Below are 19,708 nucleotides of genomic sequence, written 5' to 3' on the forward strand. Positions count from 1 at the left end.
CTGGGTAGAGAGAGAGCAGAGCTTGAGCTGCTATTGGTTCAGACTGGATTTCTTCGAGTGATTCCTGAACAGATGATGTGCCTGCGTCCATATGGCAGACCTCGGGGACTCCTTTGTGCTGTGACTGATGTGACTCATGTCAACTTTAAAGGCTTCCTCCTGCACTTTAAGGCCCCTCCTCCCTCTGCCGCTGATCTGCAGGCTAAGTGGGGAGTCAGCTCCACGATGATCTGGCAAAGTGTGCCTTTCGTTTTGTATACAAGCCCTCCCCACTCCCCTCCCTGCAGCCCTGCAGCCTGCACACTCACAGCTCCAGACTTTGTATTTGGTGAAAGGGGCCGTCTCAAATGTCCCGTGCAGCCGCAGCAGCTGCTCCTGGACCTCGCCATTCTTCAGGACAAAAGAGGAGAGAGGGCCGGGGTCTCGGTGCACCTTTGTGCAGGGCCCCTCCTGTCGTTTTTCTGCTCTTTGTGCCCATTGATGAGGGTGTAGGAGTGTTGGCTGTAGCTTTTGTCTGAGTTTTGTTTTGGTGAGGGTGAGCAGTAGAGGGGGAGCAGTACAAGCACATTTAGCCATCTGATCTGTCTCTACAGCACACATGAACACAAATACACAACACAGACACAATGCAGTACTTGAGACTAGACTCAGTGTCAATTCAGATTCAACGCAAAGTGAATTTTCTCCTTACTTCCACTGAAAGTGACAAAATTGTCTCTTAGAAGTGCTCGGTACATGAACAAATTTTTAATACCAAATCCTGAGTGTACTTGTCACTGATCGAATCAGGATCTTTTAGCAGTGGAGCTCCTCTCAATGGTGACTGAAAGTCTTGTTGTCAGCTCTTTCATGATGCACATTATCTTATTCCCAAGTTAAAAGGTTCCTGGAAGATGAGAAAGCCAAAGAAACAATTTTGCAACTCTGTTACAAGTAGGTGGTTGCTGAGCTCTTATAAACAGCACTTATATAGGGCTGGTTTTGTAATGAACTGAATGAAAAAAGCTGGTAAATCACTTTCAGCATACTTCAAATCCTAGACTGAACCTAAGACAGTTAGAAGAAGTACCAGTATGCTTCAAAAGAACTAGGTGGTACAATATGTTGTCAGACCACATTTAAAAGCAAAAGTGGCCACACTGGAAGCCTCTCTCTGGCTGAATTACAACCTGATCTCTCTCCAAGAACTGAGTGGTTTTTGCATGTATGTAGTCTCACTGCAATGAATCATACAAATGGAAGTGACGGGGCACACCTTCAGACAGTTTCTCTTCAATTTCATTCATGGTGTTCATACAAAAAGTAACAGAAGTACTGTAGTTGTGTGAAGCATGAAAATGAGAAGGTCAAACCCCGCATACTTTCTCACCTGCACACACCTGACTAATCTCTGATACAAATTATCGGACAATTGCACCATTGGAAATGGGGCTTTGGGCACTGTTAGATGATTTGACAAGCACTTTGTTTTAACTACTGAGGCCTGACATTCTGGTCAGTAATGAGATTGAAGTGATTTGTAATTTCCATGTCTATTTTTGCCGTGTAAGTTTTGTTCATTAGCAAGTATTGTGGGAATAAGCAACCCACTTGGCTATTTGGCACAAAGTTACATGACTTTTTCAAAACATCATTTTTGTGGTTGGAGTCGTGGAGGCAAAAGCTGTATAAAAAGATGAATCCCAGAAACAACAATCATCTTCTCCCCCATACACATTTTTACAAAGGGGAAACAGGAAGCTCACTTTTTCTTTATAAATGTTGTGGAAAATCAATTTCTTTCAGGTGAATTTCATCCTTATTTGCAGAAAAAGTTAACAAGGTTAAAAACTTTCAACTCACAGTCCTTCCCTCTCCTCATGCCTTGAGAAGTGAGTCATCCCATTGAAAACAAATAGGAACATCTTGCACCGCACCACATTAAATGGGTATTTATGCACATTTGGGTGAATTTGGACACTTGAGTGTTTGTGCAGTTTAATCACAAATAAATAGCCAATGAAGAAGACAGTACAGGTGTTAGCTGTAGCTTTTAGCTAGCGACACACACACACACACACTCACACTCACACAAACACAGTGTTACTACTACATCTGAACAGGACCCTTGAGGGCCTCAATGCTGAATGAAGAGGCAGACCAGTGTTTAGGCAACAGCTGGCTCTGTGTGTGTGTGTGTGTGTGTGAGTGAGAGACAGAGAGAGAGAGAGAGAAAGAGAGCTGTCCACTTTGTCTCTACAAGCTGCAACTGTAAACGTAAACAGATAAAAGAAAATGTAATTTATTTACACTCTGGTTGCTTTAAAAGATAGTATCTAATACGAACATACAGCATGTACTTTCACTTCCAACCAACATCTTATCAGCTTGTAATAACAGAGTGCTGGGTATTAAAAAAAACTGTTTATATTGATGTGTTGAGTATTAAAAAGTTCTCCCCTGAACATCAAAATGATTATGTTGGGTTATTGAATGTTCTGAATTATTTAAACAGCAAAAGATGATAAACTAAAGATTTTTTTTAAAATTCAGAACTCAGCCCACCAGTAAGAGAGAAGCAGCCTGAGGGGCTTCAAGTTTGTTCATGTAATTAGTGATTAGATTCATCATGAGCTGAAACAAGCTGACTGATGGAGATCAGAAACAGAAATTAGCATAAACAGCTGATGACTGAGGGAATGGGCGTGGGTGTGTGTGTATGTATATGTGTGTGTGTGTGTGTGGTTTGACCCTGAGTCTGCTGTGACCTGCGGCACAATGCTGTTGTGCAGATGTATGTTAATGATGGAGGACGATATTAGCATAGTTATCAGACAGAACAAGTCAGCTGAACTCAACCACTGAAACTCTGCAACTATGGATGCGTCTTTACAAAACTATCTTGATTAAACATTTTTCCAAAAATGTAAGAGGAGCTCCCAAAGATATAACATGTATAAACTTTCAATATGTTGACATAGCTTCAATGAAGAGCTGGAATAGTTATATGCAGAATTTCAAAAAAAAAGTTTTTCTTAAATTCAGTGAAATTCAATATGAATTCGATTAGAGCTCCTGGATAAACAAATACTTTATGCTTTTAAATATACAAAGAAAACTAAAGAAACGAATATATTTAAAAGATGAACAATGAATTGAGTTGTGATTCAGATTGTAGGGTTGTGGAGGGTGATGCTGATGCCTGTATCCTAGGCAACCTGTTTAACCAAAACACCAAAAAAAATATATATACACACACGCGTGCACGAGCACTCAGCCTGCAGCCCAGTCACTACCATCTGCTGCAGCTCTCCAGCACACAGAAAAGATTTTGGGGAGGAGGAGGCTTTTATGTTATAATGACACTTGAGAAGCAGCATGTGGCTGCAGGCGGAGCTCTTTATGACCGGGGTTGAGACAGAGGGCAGCCGAGGTTGTTCGGGGTGACAGAGTTCAGAGAGACGGACAGACAGAAAGAAATAGTTCCAAGCTAAAACGTTTCATTTTTACATTTGTGCACAGATTTTAACGCTCGCTGCCAGACTGTATGTCTCACCTTTCTGCAAGAAAGAAAGAAATTATTCTAAAAATGTTGTACTACTAAAGGACATTTTTACTAATTTGATAAAGTTTGCAAAAAGTTTGGCACAGTGATGTCACTGGAAGTGCATGCAGCTCCGTCCTGCAGGAACTCGGCTGTGTTTTGACTTCAGGCGTGTTTCTGCTGATGGTTGGGGGATGTTGTCGTTAGTCAGGATTTGGTTCTGAATGGATGAATGGCAGCAGACTTGTGCCAGGCACAGGGCCTCCTCCTCCTCCTCCTCCTCCTCCTCTCTCCATCCACTCCTCCCTCCCTCTCTGTCCCTTTTTCCTCATCATTAAATTGGACAGCAGAGTGAGTGCTGGGTTGGTTGCTGAGGAGATTTAAAGGGGTGATCGTGTTTCAGCTGGTCCTGCTTTGTCCTTTTTTTCCCCTTTCTTTTTTCCTTTCCTTTTTGAAACAAGGGCTGAGTGTGTTTGTGTATATGCACATTGGACACAGTGAGTTATAAAGCTGGTTCAGGTTTTTAGTCATATTTCACAACTGCACAGACTCAGAATTGATCATTCTTCTTCTTCTTTGGTCCTTTTTACCTTTTTATGTAACTTTTTATTCTGGTGAAACGAGTTTAAGCATCCTATCAAGTTGTAGTGAGCACTTCACAATAGAAGGAGAGAAAAAAAGAGAAAGCTCAGTCGTGTGTGTGTGTGTGTGTGTGTGTGTGTGTGTGTGTGTGTGTGTCACAGTGGGGCGTGGGGGCTGAAGCAGCTGTTGACTTCACAATAGCTGGCAGTGACAGGCAACATGCAGGTCAGAGTGACTTTAGAGTTCCAGTCCAAAGACACAAAAGCCTCTTAAAGGTTCTGAATCACAAATGAGAAAAAGAAAAAGAAAACCAACGTGTGCCAAGAGCAAAAGATCACCTTCATTAAGCTGCAGCTTCTCTTGGGTTGATTTTTCTTGACTATACAATAAGTGCAGGGTCATGAAATAAAGCTACTACTGCAGTGACAGTTGACATTTTTGGCTGTAAACATAGTGAATCACAGAGCCTCAGAGAACATCTGACCAGCTCAGTTAGTTTATTTAAGTCTTGAAAAAACTTCCTGTGAGTCAGTTGTCTGATCAGTGACATGAGATGAAAAATGAAATAGAACCAAAACAAAGTCTTATCAGATGCCAAAACTGCACCCCACTGTGCCAAAAAATCTGTTTAAAGGAATAGGTCGACATTTTGAGAAATACGCTTATAAATGTTCTTGCCGAGAGTTTAGATGAGATGATTGACACCACTCCTGTGTTTGTATGCTAAAGATGCTAAAGCCAGCAAACAGTTAGCTTTGTCACAAAGCACAAATTCATATTTAAACTTGTACAGATTAAACAAACGAGGTATAAAGTGTTAGTGAGCCTTTGGAGTTGCTGGCGGGTGAATCTTTGTTTTTACTTTTGGACAGAAGTGGTTTACCCCTGTTGCCAGTCTTTATGCTAAGCTAAGCTAAGCTAAGCTAACCATATGCTGGCTCTAGCAGCATATTTAGACCTCAGTGGATAGGCCTAGGTGCTGGATACAAAAAGCATTTGTCTGAGGAAAACCTGTAGCGTTTCATGCTGTAAATAAAAGTAAAAGGAGGATTGATTCAGCGTGTGTACTTCTTGTATCATGATGTATAAATCTTCTCATCTAACTCTTGGCAAGGAAGCAAAAAAGCTAATTTCCCACAATCTAAATCTACTACTTCAAACTTGGTGTTTTAGCTATAAAATGAAGCCTGCTTTTGCCACAGCTTTGAAATGACATCTGTCTCAGTAAAAAATACCATATTGAGCCTAAGAGAAGTGAAAAGTGTTGATCAACACAGCCTCCACCCCAGAAACCATTAGCACATGTCACTCACATTGTAATCAATACATTAGCTGATTGGGATTCATATTATTTTCTTCTGTTGCATGCTAACTTATTACTTATTAGCTGTACAACCTAAAGCACCATGTATTATATTTGAATTAGATTTTGCATGCTGCACTATTTGAACACAAGTAAATATATAATGACCTGACATAATAGTTGTATAGTCATCACAGCTGCATTTGTCCAAAGTCAAATTTGAAAGTACAGGAAACCTTCACAGAAATCCCCAAAAAGGGATCAGAAAATCAAAAAGTCAAACTAGACTGAAGCAGGTTTGCTGAAAAAAAGGTAAACATGAGACTTCATTTATGCTTTGGAAAATTTAAACCTCAGATGAGAGAGTCAGAGAGCAATGTTGACTTCAAATATTTTATTTGTAGGCTTTCGTCATACAAAATAGAAAAGAAGTTATTTCATTTGACATATATATAATAAAACTGAAGTGAAACCTTCAGGAAGTACTACATTTTCAGTTTTATGTATTTTTCCATATTTTTCACATTTCAAGATTCAACATCAGATTCATACAATTGTTTGTTTTTTATTCTAACACTTTTTGTATTTTCGGTCAATGTTATATCTAAAATATATAGGAAAACTATTCAATTTTAGTTTTTCTCCAATATTTTAACTTAATTTAGTCATATTCTAAAGTGAAACCTTTAGAGAATAGACATTTTTTCAAAGTTTTTTTTTAAATGTTTTAGAATATTTTTGTCATTGTTAAATTTCTAAAGTGAAACCTTTAGAGAATTAAGACAATTCTGGAAAGTGGGAAACATTTCCGCTGATTGCAACTGTTGTCATGTTGCTCAGCAAAGAGGACACTTTTAAAAAGTCCCTTTTTAAGAAGGCCTCTTTCTCAGCACCGCTTCTTCTCCTGCTGCGCGTGCTTCAACGTGCGACGTTTGCTCTGTGGAACCACAGGACGCAGAACTCGCATCTCCTTCCTCTCCAAACCTCATCCGCACAAAGAATGAGGGTCGATGTGTCGCTCTTGTGGCATACCTGACCTCATTCACATAAAGAATGAGAGTCATCTTGGCATGGACTGGACAAGAGGCGACGGTTCACGGGGGCCCCTCGGGCCGGCGCCGTGCTGCCTGGACGGGAATCCTCCTCAGGAGTATCCAGGGATGAGCAGAAACAGGGTCATCCTGTTCATCAGGATGAGTATTTCCAGGTAAGAGCTTCACAGCATCTGTTCAAGAGAGGAGCCAAGTCCCAGATCAACGCCCGGACAGGCTGATCTCAGGAACCCAGTCGTTCAGACGGCGGCTCTCCTCACAGAACAGGTGCAGTTTCTCCAGAGCAGGGTCCTCCCAAGACCCTTCAGCTGGGTTCTGTTCAAACAGGAAGAGGAGAGAAGCTTTAGTCACATGTTTTCTTTTTTAAAAGCATCACGTAAAATTGTTTAGTAGAACAAAACCCTGTTAACTGAGCTCTACATACCGTGATGAGGACGCAGTGAGCATCTTCAAGCTGCTCCGCCTTGTCACCAACAATCTCAGCCAGACGCTGCATGTCGCTCACTCTGACGATGCTGATGTCGTTGTCGAAACAGAAGGACTGGATGAGAGTGAAATGGATCTGGAGAGCGATATCACACTCAAACTCCTCATCCATGGCCAGGACGCAGAAAGACACGCTGTCCGGGTCACTGAAACAAAGAAATGACACCTCCTGTTAACTGCTGCTCTCAGATGTTGATCAAGTTGAATGTTCAAGGAGCATGTAAAGTCATACTGATGTCATGTTTAGTTTACTTACTCAGTCATGATTTTGGCACTCTCATAGACTCCAACAGTGAGTCGATCCTCGCTCTGAGCACAGAGCAGAGCTTCCTTCAGAGATTTTCCAGGAGACTGCATGGTGAAGTTTTATCCTACAGTTCAGCTGATGTGGTCAGAAACTCCAGAGAAGAGTGTTTGTGCTGCCTCCAAGAATCTGCCAGCATTTATACTACAGACCCGGCACACGCTCACCCTCTGATTGGCTGTTTGAGGCACAATGGCTACAACAGGCCTGCAGCCCCCAACCCCACCCTCAGGGACGCGTGCCTATAGAAAAGTCTTAGAAGGAAAGTTGGGGGCAGCTTTGGTTGAAAGGATCAGATGTAGAAACTCTCTGACCTTTAAATGATTCTTTCAGCTTACAGGAATAATGAAACCACACAGGAGGATCAGACTGCTGTTGTCAAAGTCCTCCAAGTTCTGGAAGATGTAGAATCAACCAATAATTCTCATTCATACTGATAGAGGACGATACAAGGGTTTGTCATAGTCACATCTTCAGTGCATTTTGCAGATTATGATATTGTGTTGTAGATTTTTGAATGTAATTGCAGACATTTCAGGCAGCCATTGATTTTCATTCATTTCTGCATGTTATGAAAATGTATTAATAGACTCTTGAAACTTGCTTCATTCATCATCATTGCATGGTAATTCAGTTTGATTTCCATTTCAAGCTTTTTAAGTTTTTAGGTTTTTTGAGTGTATACAGTGAGGATTGATTTGATAAGTCTGAACTGATTTAACCTGTAACAAAAATGTAACTTGACAAAAAATACTACACTATGATGGATTATACAACTCAAGAAAGTTTCAAGTGTAAGGGATTTTCATACCATGCAAAAATGATGCCTGCCTGGAATGTAAACAGACACATCCAAAAATCAACAACATAACATTATAAGTTAAATGTATTGAAGATGTGAACATGCAAAACCCCCACGTTTCAAGAGTCTGTTAACTGATTTTCATACCGTACTGAAAACATAGTGAAAGTCATGGCTGCCTAGAGTCCAAAATATAGATTCAAAATTCTATAAATAAAGTCTTCATTCATTTTTGTCAGAGTCAAATTATTGAGGTTTGAACTGTTTTAAACTGCATTATGCAATGATAATGTCACTTTGACAAAAACGAATACATACTGGATTACATGGATTACACAATTAAAGCAAGTTTCAATAGTCTGCTAATTGATTTTCCTGTTGTATGGAAATAAATGGAACAATATGGAAAGACAAGAACGAAACAGAAACGTAACACTAAAGCTTTTGTTTTTATGTTTTATGTTAGAAAAAATCACTGCATATGTGTTTTGTCTGTATGATGAAAACCTGAAAAATAAAAGTCTGATTCAACATTGTGCTGTGACTGTTCTCACCTCATTGGGTTAAGGTTTGTCAAATGAAGTCTTATGTTGATCTCAAACATGTTCAAACCTGGTTTGACTTTCTGACTATTCAATTTTCATGTTTCTCTGGATGTTTCTATACTGCCATGGAAATCAAAGGCCACCAGTAACAGTGAGAAAAATACATTTGAACATGCAAATCTGTGGCATGCATTTGTAAGCAAATAACACATGGTTTGTAGATAAAGAGCTAAAACTTCCTTCAAATGTCTCTTAAGTTACATAATGTTTGATCCTGCGTCATAACAGTATGAAACTATACATAATAAAGTTTGGAAAATTCAGTAAAACATGCTTAAGCTGCAGTTTGGTGCTGTTTGAAGCGTTATGATGCTAATATACCCACCAGTGTAATTGTGCTGGATGTCACACTGACTTTTATAACTCATGACCAATTTCACTGCATGAACTGTTTTTTGTAGATTAGGCAATGGCACGCGCCGCTGCTTTGCATGCGTAAAGCCGGTCCTCACTTGAGGCGCGTGGCATCTGGAGATACCTCCATGCTTTATCTCTCTGTCTGCATCCCTCTCCATAGCAACCGAGAGATACCATCTGTCCCCGGGGGGAAAGGTGAGGGGAGGGTGGACAAAGGAAGTCAGGCAGCACCTGCTGGGCGTGAGGGCTGCACGAGGGTTTAGTTTTTTATTCCTCTGCAAATGTGATTTAAAGTCTTCAAGTCTAAACGGATCTGAAGGCAGAACTTAAGCAAAATCACACTTAGATTCGTTAAGTTTAGATTTAGTCATGTTTTCTTGGTAAAAAAAAAAAAAAAAAGAAGAAGAAGAAGAAGTAATTCGATAAATGAAGGATAAATAATGAGAGTATGTTTTTATTTCTATATCTAAAATGTTCGCTTAACTTCCTTATCCTCCTCAAGTGCGTTCATATAAGCCAGACGTTTACAAAACGTTGATTTATCTTGCAGCTTTAGACACTTTCCATCTTTACAAAGAGGTTTAAGGCTTTGCTGAGTCGCCACAGGTCAGCGGAGGAGCTTTGACCACCAACACCTGTCGCGCGCAGCTTGGGAGGCCTCCGTTTGGCAGATGTGTTTCAGCAACAATAGGTCGGTATCGATTTGCACGCGCCTGCCCCGTGGCCATGCAAGCTGATCCTTCCTAAAATAGCTCAGTGTTTGGAGTCCCTATCAGCTGGATCCAAATCAAACTTTGGCCCAAATTTAAGCCTCTCGGCCAGCTGATGTGCGGGCGGATTTGCAGCATGCTGACAGAAACTGAAAGCAACTTGGAAATAAACAAATGACTTTGTTGTTGCAATAATGTACAGATAAGCGTTTTGTTGTTGAAAAAAACACACTTTCAGCATTCTTGCACGTGTTTACAGCTCAAACTGAAAGAGATTTTTATCTGCCTTTACGTGTCTGGTATCTTTTGGAGATAACACTTTTCATTGTGAAAGTTTGGACCATAAGCTCTCCTCTTTGGCATTTAAATTTAATCAAAACTCAGACAACAGATGAGCGAATGTGGAGACTTGTAGACAAAAGATCGGCGCGCCCTGGGGTCAGGGTTGACCTAGGTTTAGGAGAGAGGAGAGGAGGGGGGGAGGGGGGTTCCTCATAGCGACAGTTCTCCATCTGCCGCTCTGCATTCGTAGAACAATAGCGCTGAATCAATCACCGCCAACCTGTGTCTCCTCCACCACCTCTGCACTCCAGCCCCCCTTCTCTATTTACGCAGCAGTGGCTGCAGGCCTGACCTGATGCAAGATGTGTTTTGAATTATTATGCAGCAGAAATATCATCAAATAAGCACGAGCTGTTGGGGAGAAACTGCTCAACCAGTGTAACAGATAAAATAGAACCGTGCGTAAAGGTTCCGTCGTGCGTAAAAGTGATGACAGAAAAGTTGACAGAATTTGTTTATTTAATATCTAGTGGATCTACACACAAAATACTATATAAAACCAAAAAACACGAGCTATTGTGGGAGATAAAGTGCTTAATCAGCGGAAAAGATTAAATAGAGTTGTGCGTAAAACTTAAATCGTGCGTAAACGTGATCTGAAATTAACAGAACGTTCTCAGAAATTGATTTTAATAGAATCACGGACAATGACAGTGATAAACAGTGATATACAAAACAAAAGTGCAATAAACTTCTGAAGTTTTCCTATAGAAGTCCACTCATGTGGTCCCCGAACTCCCCAGAGTAAATAAATAAAAACCAAGCAAGGATTTTCTGGACAGCTGATGGCCACGTGGTCAGCATGGGCCTGCAGTGCAGATTGCGCAGCACGCACAGCGTTCTGGCACGCGCTGGTCATTTGCATTTGTATGGGAACTGTGATAATAGAGGGCTTCTGTGTGCACAATGAGGCCGTTTTATGGCCAGCCTCACAGATGGCATCATCCACCTGCCCTTTCTCTTTGCTGCTTGGAGAGGGGACAGGGGGAGGGGCGCTTCACACTTTCTCTATGTTGCTGCTGAAATACTGTGACCAAAAGTCTAAAAATGCAACAATTAGTGCTAGGTATTTGTTGAGTTTTCTGTTAGCAAAGTTTATAGTTCTAAAAGATGCATTTTAAAAAGTTTGAAAGCTTGTTTATGTGGCTGAAATGATCAATACATAGTTTTTTGTGATTCCAAAAGGCACTATAAGAAGATCTTGTGCACTAGAGTTCTTAGACATGCATGCAAAAGGATAATTATTGCTCATGAAGAATCTCTGCAATCAGAATAACCTGCTGTGTTTTCTGTAATTTGCACAAAAGGGTGCTGCAGAGTGATCAAACTTTTTTTTTTTAATGAAGCTATTTTTAGTTTCAGGCCAGGCTGCTGCACAGAGGGGGAGCGTGCGTGGCTCGATGACCTCCATCAATCTGCCACGAGCCGGAGTGTGACAATAGCATTATCATACCAATACACCATTCAGCTTCAGCCAATCAGGACGCAGCGCTTTCACTGCGCCGCACGAGCTGAAGAGTATAAAAGACGGAGGCTCGAGGTTTGAAAGCACTCTGCTCCTTTTCGGATTTACTCTCGAACACACTTGCTAAAGCTCTTTCCCTTTGCGGAATATCTTCATCATCTTCATCATGACTCTTGAGGAAGTTCTGATCCAGAAACCCACCGAGCGTGCTCAGTGCACCGGCAAAGCCCTGGAGGAGGTCCTGGAGACCGCTAAAGACAACGACTCCCTCACCGTCGGTGTCTACGAGTGCGCAAAAGTTATGAATCTGTAAGTATGAGACTTTCAGCTTCAGATACTCGCTTTACTACATTTTCATTTATTATATCAGCTGCTTTGGATCATTTTGTGGATGAAAGCTCATTGTGTTTTTTCCTTTATCTTGTTTCCACAGTGACCCGGACAGCGTGTCTTTCTGCGTCCTGGCCATGGATGAGGAGTTTGAGTGTGATATCGCTCTCCAGATCCATTTCACTCTCATCCAGTCCTTCTGCTTCGACAACGACATCAGCATCGTCAGAGTGAGCGACATGCAGCGTCTGGCTGAGATTGTTGGTGACAAGGCGGAGCAGCTTGAAGATGCTCACTGCGTCCTCATCACGGTATGTAGAGCTCAGTTAACAGGGTTTTGTTCTACTAAACTATTTTATGTGATGCTTTTAAAAAAGAAAACATGTGACTAAAGCTTCTCTCCTCTTCCTGTTTGAACAGAACCCAGCTGAAGGTTCTTGGGAGGACCCCGCTCTGGAGAAACTGCACCTGTTCTGTGAGGAGAGCCGCCGTCTGAACGACTGGGTTCCTGAGATCAGCCTGCCCGGGCGTTGATCTGGGACTTGGCTCCTCTCTTGAACAGATGCTGTGAAGCTCTTACCTGGAAATACTCATCCTGATGAACAGGATGACCCTGTTTCTTCTCATCCCTGGATACTCCTGAGGAGGATTCCCGTCCAGGCAGCACGGCGCCGGCCCGAGGGGCCCCCGTGAACCGTCGCCTCTTGTCCAGTCCATGCCAAGATGACTCTCATTCTTTATGTGAATGAGGTCAGGTATGCCACAAGAGCGACACATCGACCCTCATTCTTTGTGCGGATGAGGTTTGGAGAGGAAGGAGATGCGAGTTCTGCGTCCTGTGGTTCCACAGAGCAAACGTCGCACGTTGAAGCACGCGCAGCAGGAGAAGAAGCGGTGCTGAGAAAGAGGCCTTCTTAAAAAGGGACTTTTTAAAAGTGTCCTCTTTGCTGAGCAACATGACAACAGTTGCAATCAGCGGAAATGTTTCCCACTTTCCAGAATTGTCTTAATTCTCTAAAGGTTTCACTTTAGAAATTTAACGATGACAAAAATATTCTAAAACATTTAAAAAAAAACTTTGAAAAAATGTCTATTCTCTAAAGGTTTCACTTTAGAATATGACTAAATTAAGTTAATGTTAAAAATATGAGAAATTGTAAGAGTATCTTAGAAACATTTAATTATGTACTGAAGAACAGAAATGTTTAAAAACTGAAGATCTGATTTAAGATGTTCTGATCCTGTCGAAACAATGTTGGAAACAAACTAATTTACAACTTTCTATCAGTTTCACTTTAGAAATGGTTGGAAATTGTAAGTGGAAAATGCTTAATAAAATACAAAAATCATATTTTGGGCGTTGTGTGTCTTAACTTTCTCTTGGGTTTTAGAGTTGAGCTGTGTGTACTGTGTGTATATATTGTGTGCCTGTGTGTGTGTGTGTGTTTGGAGGAGATGGTGAGGGGTCATAGAGGATGGAGAGAAGGGGTGGGGGGGAGGGTGTTACGAAACTAACAAAAGTTTAAAACTCAGCAAATTTGCATGGAGGGCGCTAAGGCCTGTCATCTGCTCGCTGTTGTCCCTGCAGTAAAAAAAAAAAAAAAAAAAGGCCCTCTGCGGTCCCTCCTCCTGCACGCCTCATCTGCATGTGTATAGCGCAGCGCACAATAGCGGAGCTCCAGGCCTGTCAGCTCCAGCGGTCCGCACAGAGCGCCTATTGTCTGGCCTGCAGATGTCTCCGCAGCCACGCCGCGCCATCTGCCGCTTCCTGCAGGTGGGGGTCGGCCAGGGCAGGGCTGGGAGGAGTCGGGGGTTGGTTTGCGCTCCACTGCCAAAGGGGACAGTCGGGTTGGGTCTGGCTGGTTTGGACCGGTTGTAGAGACGAGAGGGGTCCCGGGTATCATCTGGTGTCCTGCCAGCTGCTGTCGGGACTATTATTTGCTCGCAGGCACTCGGTGAAACTTTGGTAAACAGGCCACAAAGACGCAGGATCAGCTCTGTTTGGGTGCAGCAGCAGCAGCAGCAGCAGCAGCCACCTGCTCTGCCGGAACAATGAGATCTGCGTGACTCATCAGTTTTTTTAAACACTTTATTTAGTTTTTCATAAACAATAAGAGTCTTTTCAACAGACATAATTGCTTTAAGTGGGCGTGAGGTTTTCTTTTCCCCTCACAGACACTTACAAAGATGTTCATATTTACAAAACCCCCTCTCTGCACTCAAAAGGATTGAAAAGATAAAAACAGGTTTTGCATGACAAAGTTATTTGATTAGTTGATGGACAGAAAATACATCCTTAACTGATACTGAGTTTTGTTTTACATTATTGTAAACTAATTGTTTTTTGGGCTATTTGACTCTGGAAACTTGTAATGTGTCACTATTAGTTCACATTTTACAGACTAAACCGGTAGTTCCCAACATGGAGGTTTGGACCTCCCAGTAACCCCTAAAGTAAGTCTGAGCTGTTCCAAGATGATTAAAGGATAAGAAAGAAAACATTGTCTGGCTTTTCACTCATACTAGATGCTTTCACCTCTTCAGGCCTCTAAAATCCTCATTAATCATCATCAAATCTTTACCTCATCTGCTGACATCTCATGTCAACAGAGCATAAAGGCCATAACTTGTGATTATAGGTCACATTTTCATCACTGGACCAAACAATTAATCAAAAATAATAATCAGATTAATTGATAATGAAAATAATTACTTGCAGTCCTAGAATATAATGACTTACAGCAGCTGTTAGTACAAGTTTTACAGGTTAAATCCAAATTTGCTGTTTCTACAAGGGGCAAATATTTTATAAAGATGCTTTCACAACTCTTACAGTTCTCTGGTTTAATTTTATCAGGCACTTTTACGTATCTTCTACGCTATTCTCAAACCCCCGTAAGATACACTAAAAGGAGCAACACAAATGTATCAAAAGCTACAAACCGAAAAGGTATTTGTCAATTTAACTCACTTAATAAATAAACAAACCAACTTATTGTCATGAACAATGTAAAACATAAAATAAAAAAACTTCTACTTCTAAATTCCATGTTGGTATAAAAGAAGTCTGTATAAAAACTGTGCTGAAGCGTCTCGAACAGTCTGTTATGAAAGCACACAGAACTTGGAGGTGTGTCTGAGGCCCCGGTAGGCCCGGAGGCCCTCCCTCTTGGGGTCCCTCACCATCCCTCGGACTACAGGCAGGCTGTCGCAGCCCCTCCTCTTCTGCACTCGGTGCAGCACGATTCGATAAACTCCAGTGACAGGGCTGCGGCTGTCTTTGAGTGAATTGTTCCGTAAGTGCAATTGGGTAATCCCGAGCTCCTCCAGCGAGTTCCTGACCTCCTCATGTTCCTCTTCGTCCTCCAGGTCCCCACGCTCTGAGTCCAGCAGGCTTTGCAGAGGGCTATCTGGTTCAGGAGGCACCAGCGACCAGGGAAACTCAACAGGTAAGAGCCAATCACAGCCCAGCATCTGGTCGACGGCATAACGATCGGCGGGGACCGTCTTCAGGATGCCCTTTATAAGCCTCTGGCAGGGGCCGGGCACCCAGGGAGGGATGGTGTAGGCGCCTTCGATGATGCAGCGCCGCAGCTTGCCCATAGTCTCGGCACGGAACGGCATGGTGCCGGTCACCATGAAGAAAAGCAGGACCCCCATGGCCCACACGTCCACAGGAGGCCCCACGTAGCACTCGTCTCTGAAGAGCTCCGGGGCTGCGTAAGGTGGCGAGCCACAGAAGGTGTCGAGGGCGTCGTTGCGGTTTGAAACCCGCGTACTGAATCCAAAGTCGGCCACCTTCACACAGCCGCTGCTGGTAAACAGGACGTTCTCTGCCTTCATGTCGCGGTGGATGATGCTGATGTCGTGCTACACAGCAAAACATACAAGGTTTAAATTTCTAAATATTAAATAAATCTGATGTGATAGAATCTCTGTTATATCCTGGATTGTAATCTTCACAGTCTCGGCCATCATCAGGCCATCGACCTGACAATATGTTGCTTGCTGTACATGGACGGTTTCCCTACAATCTCTGCAGCAATGAAGCTAGTGTGTTAAAATGCTAATAGAAAAAAAGACCAAGGTAATGTGGCACGTTGCATTGTGGGACCGTTAGCAGAGAGTAGTGTCATGTTTGCAAGGCATCAAATTGTGACACTAATCAAATTAAAATGTTTCTTGTTTTCTGTAAGTAAACGACGAGTGGTATATGACAGTACATCCTAGAATGAATTTAAATTGGAGCTACTATTTTGATACTATACTTTGCTATTTTGTTAAATGATTTTAAATCAACAGTTTTAGTTCCAGTATCTCAAATGTGAAAATATCCTGCTTTTCTTTGCCGTATATGAAAGCTCATTAAATATCTTTGGATTTATTTAATACAATTCCTGGAACACAAATCTGTGTTAAACATATCTTAACTTATCATAAAATGTTTGACTGCATGATGGGAAAAACAAAGCAAAATCTCGCTCAGATTCCACGTCACTCACCATATATTTGATGGCAGAAAGGATCTGGGCAAACGCGACCTTGCTGGTGTTGTCAGACAGTTTCCCCTCATTGGAGATCTTATTGTGGAGGTCTCCTCCTCCTGCGTACTCCAGCACCAGGAAGAGGCGGCTTGGTGTCTCCACCACCTCGTACAGACGGACCACGTTAGGATGCTGCAGGGACTCCATGCTGGTGATCTCTCTGGAGAGCAGCCGCTGAGCCTGAGTATCCAGCCTCGTCCGATCCAGGATCTTCAGGGCCACTTTGTCTACGAGGGGGACAGATGACGGGACACAAAGACATTAAACAACTGTCCGGCTGTCAACAAGGGAATCAACAATTCTGATAATCAGTTAATCATTGAAGTGGTTAGTTGCAGCCTTCATTACTTTTGATATTTTATATTCTAAACAATTTGCAAAAATAATTGGTAGACAGAGTTCTGCTACCTGAGAAAACTGATATTATACTTTGTTTTGTTGTGTAAAGCTTAGGTTTTGGGTTGGGTTCAGGTTTGGTTATCTTTCAATGCGATTTATTAAGAAATGTCATGGTGTCTCTCTCTGGACTAACTGTGACAATTGTCTGCATCCATGCATGACGTGTTTCAAATAGATATGCATTTGCCCAGTAGGAAAGATAGTGTAGACAGAGCAGTGAATTAGCCTGTCGAGCTAATGGTCATAAATAGACAAAGCAAAAATATAACTTCAGGTCGAATTCGCCTCTGAAATTTAACAATATCCATCAGGTTCAGTCGGGTCAGGTCTTAAAGAAACAGGTACTGGATGGGTCTGGGTCTCCGCTTTAGGCTGGTGCAGAACTCTCAATGGCAAAAGTGTGTCGGGCATCTTTTTTGTTTTTCTCGTGTTTTTGAACAACACACTGCACCCGTCTTAACCTTACATGACTGCTCTCTTCTGTTCACCCTTTTCCTTAAGCTGTTCACAAAGTGTTCTGGGTAGCTCTCTTTTTGTAGATAGTACTCAACAGTGACTGCACAATAATGAGCAAAGTTAAAGAAAAGTAACAGGACCCAACCTAACTCAGGTGTGTGACGGACGGATGGCCAGAGGTGCCTTGTTTGGAAATGTTTACTTTGCTTGCAGTCAGATAACATGTCCACCTACCTTTAGTCAGAGCGTGAAAAGCCAGTTTGACTCTGGAGAAGGTCCCATAGCCGATCTCCCCGCGGACCTTGTAGAAGCCCACTCTGCGGCCTATAATCAGCTCCTTGATGGTCTTCTCATCCTTGCACATGTCTGTGGTGAGCTTCTGCAGGGGGGTGAGGCGCACCGGGGGGTCTGCTTCCTCATCCTCTGGGCCGACAGAGCTGTCTGTCAGGCTGTAAAGGCTATGGTGGAACTTGGTGCCTGTCACCTGGTACTGACTCCCGGGCATTTCTGCAGCAGGCTGAGGATATGGTCATCTTCAAAAACATGATAATGTAATTAAGTCATTACCAGCTCATAGTTCATACATACAGGCATTTTTTCCTTAAATTGCTAACAGGATGTGAAAACAACCATATGTACATCACTACAAATACCACATGGCATTGCTTCAACATATTGTAAAAAGATACTGAACTACTGCAGTTTAAAAAAAGTAAATAAATTCAGATAAAAACGGTTTTAGTCTATCCAGAAATGTTTAGCTTATGAGAAGCCCTATAGTCATTGTCAAAGCTGCAAAATGGGTGTACCTTATGAATAATATATCAAGACTTGAAACATGATACATACTAATATACTAGTGAGTTATTTAGTCCATGGACTAAATTTTAATATAAGTGAATACAATCACATTTCTGTTAACCACTTGAAACCCAATTACCTGGTATCCCCTTCAAATGTCCCTAGAATCCCTTTAACATGACATAAATATTCTGCATGAGTATTCTTAAGCCATGTCACTCACCACTACATTATACCATTACATCCAAAATTTTCAGATGTCTTATGCAACATTTAGTACACATTTTACTGTTATTTTTTTCAAAAGACACCTGTAACCGTGAAATGGTTGCAACAAGACCGGAGAAAGATAATTAGATAAAGAATCTAGAACACAAGGTTCTTGTTTTCTTACCAAGTTTCCAAATTGCTGCTCTGCATCAAAACACAGCTGTAGAGTCCATTGCACAAATTGCTGCCCTTCTCAAGTGAGATCTGAGAAAATTAATTTTCTTCACTGACATACTGGAGTCTGACGATGTTTATGTCAAAATCATTCCAGAAAGTCCTATCCTAGTAAGCAGTGCGATGCCGTCATAGCCTCTTTCTCTGTGCTCTCTAAAAGACTACTGTACACTGACGGCAAGGAACACAGGAGGGGAGGGGGGGGGGATCTGTTTGAGCCATCAGCCGAGTGGACAGACAGTAGGACTGCGGGCTTTCCTGGCCACACCTCTCACCGCTCACCTCTTCCCTCCTGCACCCTCTCCTCCTCACTGAGGGACGACGGATTAAGGTGGTGTCATGAACTCTAATCCTGTTTTAATTTAGGTCTCTCCCAATCCCTTCAAATGGCCTCATTTTTTCTGCCCTGAAAAAAATGAGGCCAAAACCACACAACAGATTAAATGTGCTCAGTGAGGATGCAACATACAGTATGTGATCTGAATGCTTTGCTTTGCAGGTTTGGGAAAGCCCACCTGTGAGGGAGAATAGCTATGTTGTGTGTAGCCAAGGTTGATCTCCTGGCTTTTGTTAAGATGAAATGTTATGCAACGGTATTACCCAATGTTCCCATAGAGATTAACTCTCTGTCCATTTTCGACGCTGGCTGAGCAGCACAGATAAAGAGATTACAAAGCAGGAGGTCAACACTTCACAAGGCGGAGCGTCTTCATTCAGGTGTGTCGTCCCTGTGAGGAGCAGTGGAGGAACAGCAGGAAAACATTGTAGTCTAATCTCGAGAACATAACACAAACTTAGTGCAAGTGTACTTAGTGGATTAGAGCCTGATTGATACATTAGCATGTTTGATACTATTGGCTGATTTTAGCTTATCATGGATAGATCTGTATTAGTGTATGTCTATAATCAGTTCATTCAAATCATTGTAGCTCTAAATTCTTTAATTGCCAAATTTAGGAAATACTTATCAAAAGTGTTAGTTATTTGTTAAAGGAATAGTTTGATATTTTGGCAAATGCATGGGCTATGTACTATCTTGGCTGGGAGCAGTGACTTCCTGAAGCCTGGCCAAGAAATAGTCTGGCACATAATCCCCCATAAAATCAAATTCAGTCATTTTTACACTTTTTCAAAATTAAACAAATGAGATTTTACGTATTAAGTAGTGAGCCTTAGAGGTGCTGATAAGCAGGATTTTGTTAC

General features: G+C 42.0%; 3 protein-coding genes across 3 annotated transcripts; 1 reads left to right on the forward strand and 2 right to left on the reverse strand.

Moving 5' to 3' along the window:
• Positions 1 to 6,288: 6,288 nt before the first annotated feature.
• Positions 6,289 to 11,335, reverse strand: LOC122967967 (growth arrest and DNA damage-inducible protein GADD45 gamma-like). Its single transcript, XM_044332807.1, has 3 exons — positions 7,203 to 11,335; positions 6,885 to 7,092; positions 6,289 to 6,775 (listed from the first exon to the last, which is right to left on the reverse strand). Exons 1-3 carry the CDS (start codon positions 7,301 to 7,303, stop codon positions 6,662 to 6,664), a joined length of 423 nt encoding a protein of 140 aa, XP_044188742.1. The 5' UTR covers positions 7,304 to 11,335; the 3' UTR covers positions 6,289 to 6,661.
• A 260-nt stretch (positions 11,336 to 11,595) lies between these two features.
• gadd45gb.1 (growth arrest and DNA-damage-inducible, gamma b, tandem duplicate 1) lies at positions 11,596 to 13,212 on the forward strand. The gene is made up of 3 exons (XM_044332806.1): positions 11,596 to 11,840; positions 11,965 to 12,172; positions 12,282 to 13,212. Exons 1-3 carry the CDS (start codon positions 11,698 to 11,700, stop codon positions 12,393 to 12,395), a joined length of 465 nt encoding a protein of 154 aa, XP_044188741.1. The 5' UTR covers positions 11,596 to 11,697; the 3' UTR covers positions 12,396 to 13,212.
• A 1,042-nt stretch (positions 13,213 to 14,254) lies between these two features.
• On the reverse strand, positions 14,255 to 19,562 carry nim1kb (NIM1 serine/threonine protein kinase). The gene is made up of 4 exons (XM_044332804.1): positions 18,456 to 19,562; positions 17,495 to 17,793; positions 16,364 to 16,632; positions 14,255 to 15,731 (listed from the first exon to the last, which is right to left on the reverse strand). Exons 2-4 carry the CDS (start codon positions 17,763 to 17,765, stop codon positions 14,967 to 14,969), a joined length of 1,305 nt encoding a protein of 434 aa, XP_044188739.1. The 5' UTR covers positions 17,766 to 17,793; positions 18,456 to 19,562; the 3' UTR covers positions 14,255 to 14,966.
• Positions 19,563 to 19,708: the final 146 nt, after the last annotated feature.

The sequence above is a fragment of the Thunnus albacares genome, chromosome 18 (assembly GCF_914725855.1).
Source record: "Thunnus albacares chromosome 18, fThuAlb1.1, whole genome shotgun sequence".
NCBI classification, from domain to species: domain Eukaryota; kingdom Metazoa; phylum Chordata; class Actinopteri; order Scombriformes; family Scombridae; genus Thunnus; species Thunnus albacares.

What these genes read in the sequence shown, in the direction of transcription:
- LOC122967967 (XM_044332807.1), bottom strand. Translation starts at nt 7,303, where the DNA reads ATGCAGTCTCCTGGAAAATCTCTGAAGGAAGCTCTGCTCTGTGCTCAG. An exon ending in AGTGCCAAAATCATGACTGA is followed by an intron (nt 7,093 to 7,202) that starts GTAAGTAAACTA and finishes TCTTTGTTTCAG; the next exon opens with TGACCCGGACAGCGTGTCTT. An exon ending in CTCACTGCGTCCTCATCACG is followed by an intron (nt 6,776 to 6,884) that starts GTATGTAGAGCT and finishes CTGTTTGAACAG; the next exon opens with AACCCAGCTGAAGGGTCTTG.
- gadd45gb.1 (XM_044332806.1), top strand. Translation starts at nt 11,698, where the DNA reads ATGACTCTTGAGGAAGTTCTGATCCAGAAACCCACCGAGCGTGCTCAG. An exon ending in TGCGCAAAAGTTATGAATCT is followed by an intron (nt 11,841 to 11,964) that starts GTAAGTATGAGA and finishes TTGTTTCCACAG; the next exon opens with TGACCCGGACAGCGTGTCTT. An exon ending in CTCACTGCGTCCTCATCACG is followed by an intron (nt 12,173 to 12,281) that starts GTATGTAGAGCT and finishes CTGTTTGAACAG; the next exon opens with AACCCAGCTGAAGGTTCTTG.
- nim1kb (XM_044332804.1), bottom strand. Translation starts at nt 17,765, where the DNA reads ATGCCCGGGAGTCAGTACCAGGTGACAGGCACCAAGTTCCACCATAGC. An exon ending in TTTTCACGCTCTGACTAAAG is followed by an intron (nt 16,633 to 17,494) that starts GTAGGTGGACAT and finishes TCCCCCTCGTAG; the next exon opens with ACAAAGTGGCCCTGAAGATC. An exon ending in TTTCTGCCATCAAATATATG is followed by an intron (nt 15,732 to 16,363) that starts GTGAGTGACGTG and finishes TTTGCTGTGTAG; the next exon opens with CACGACATCAGCATCATCCA.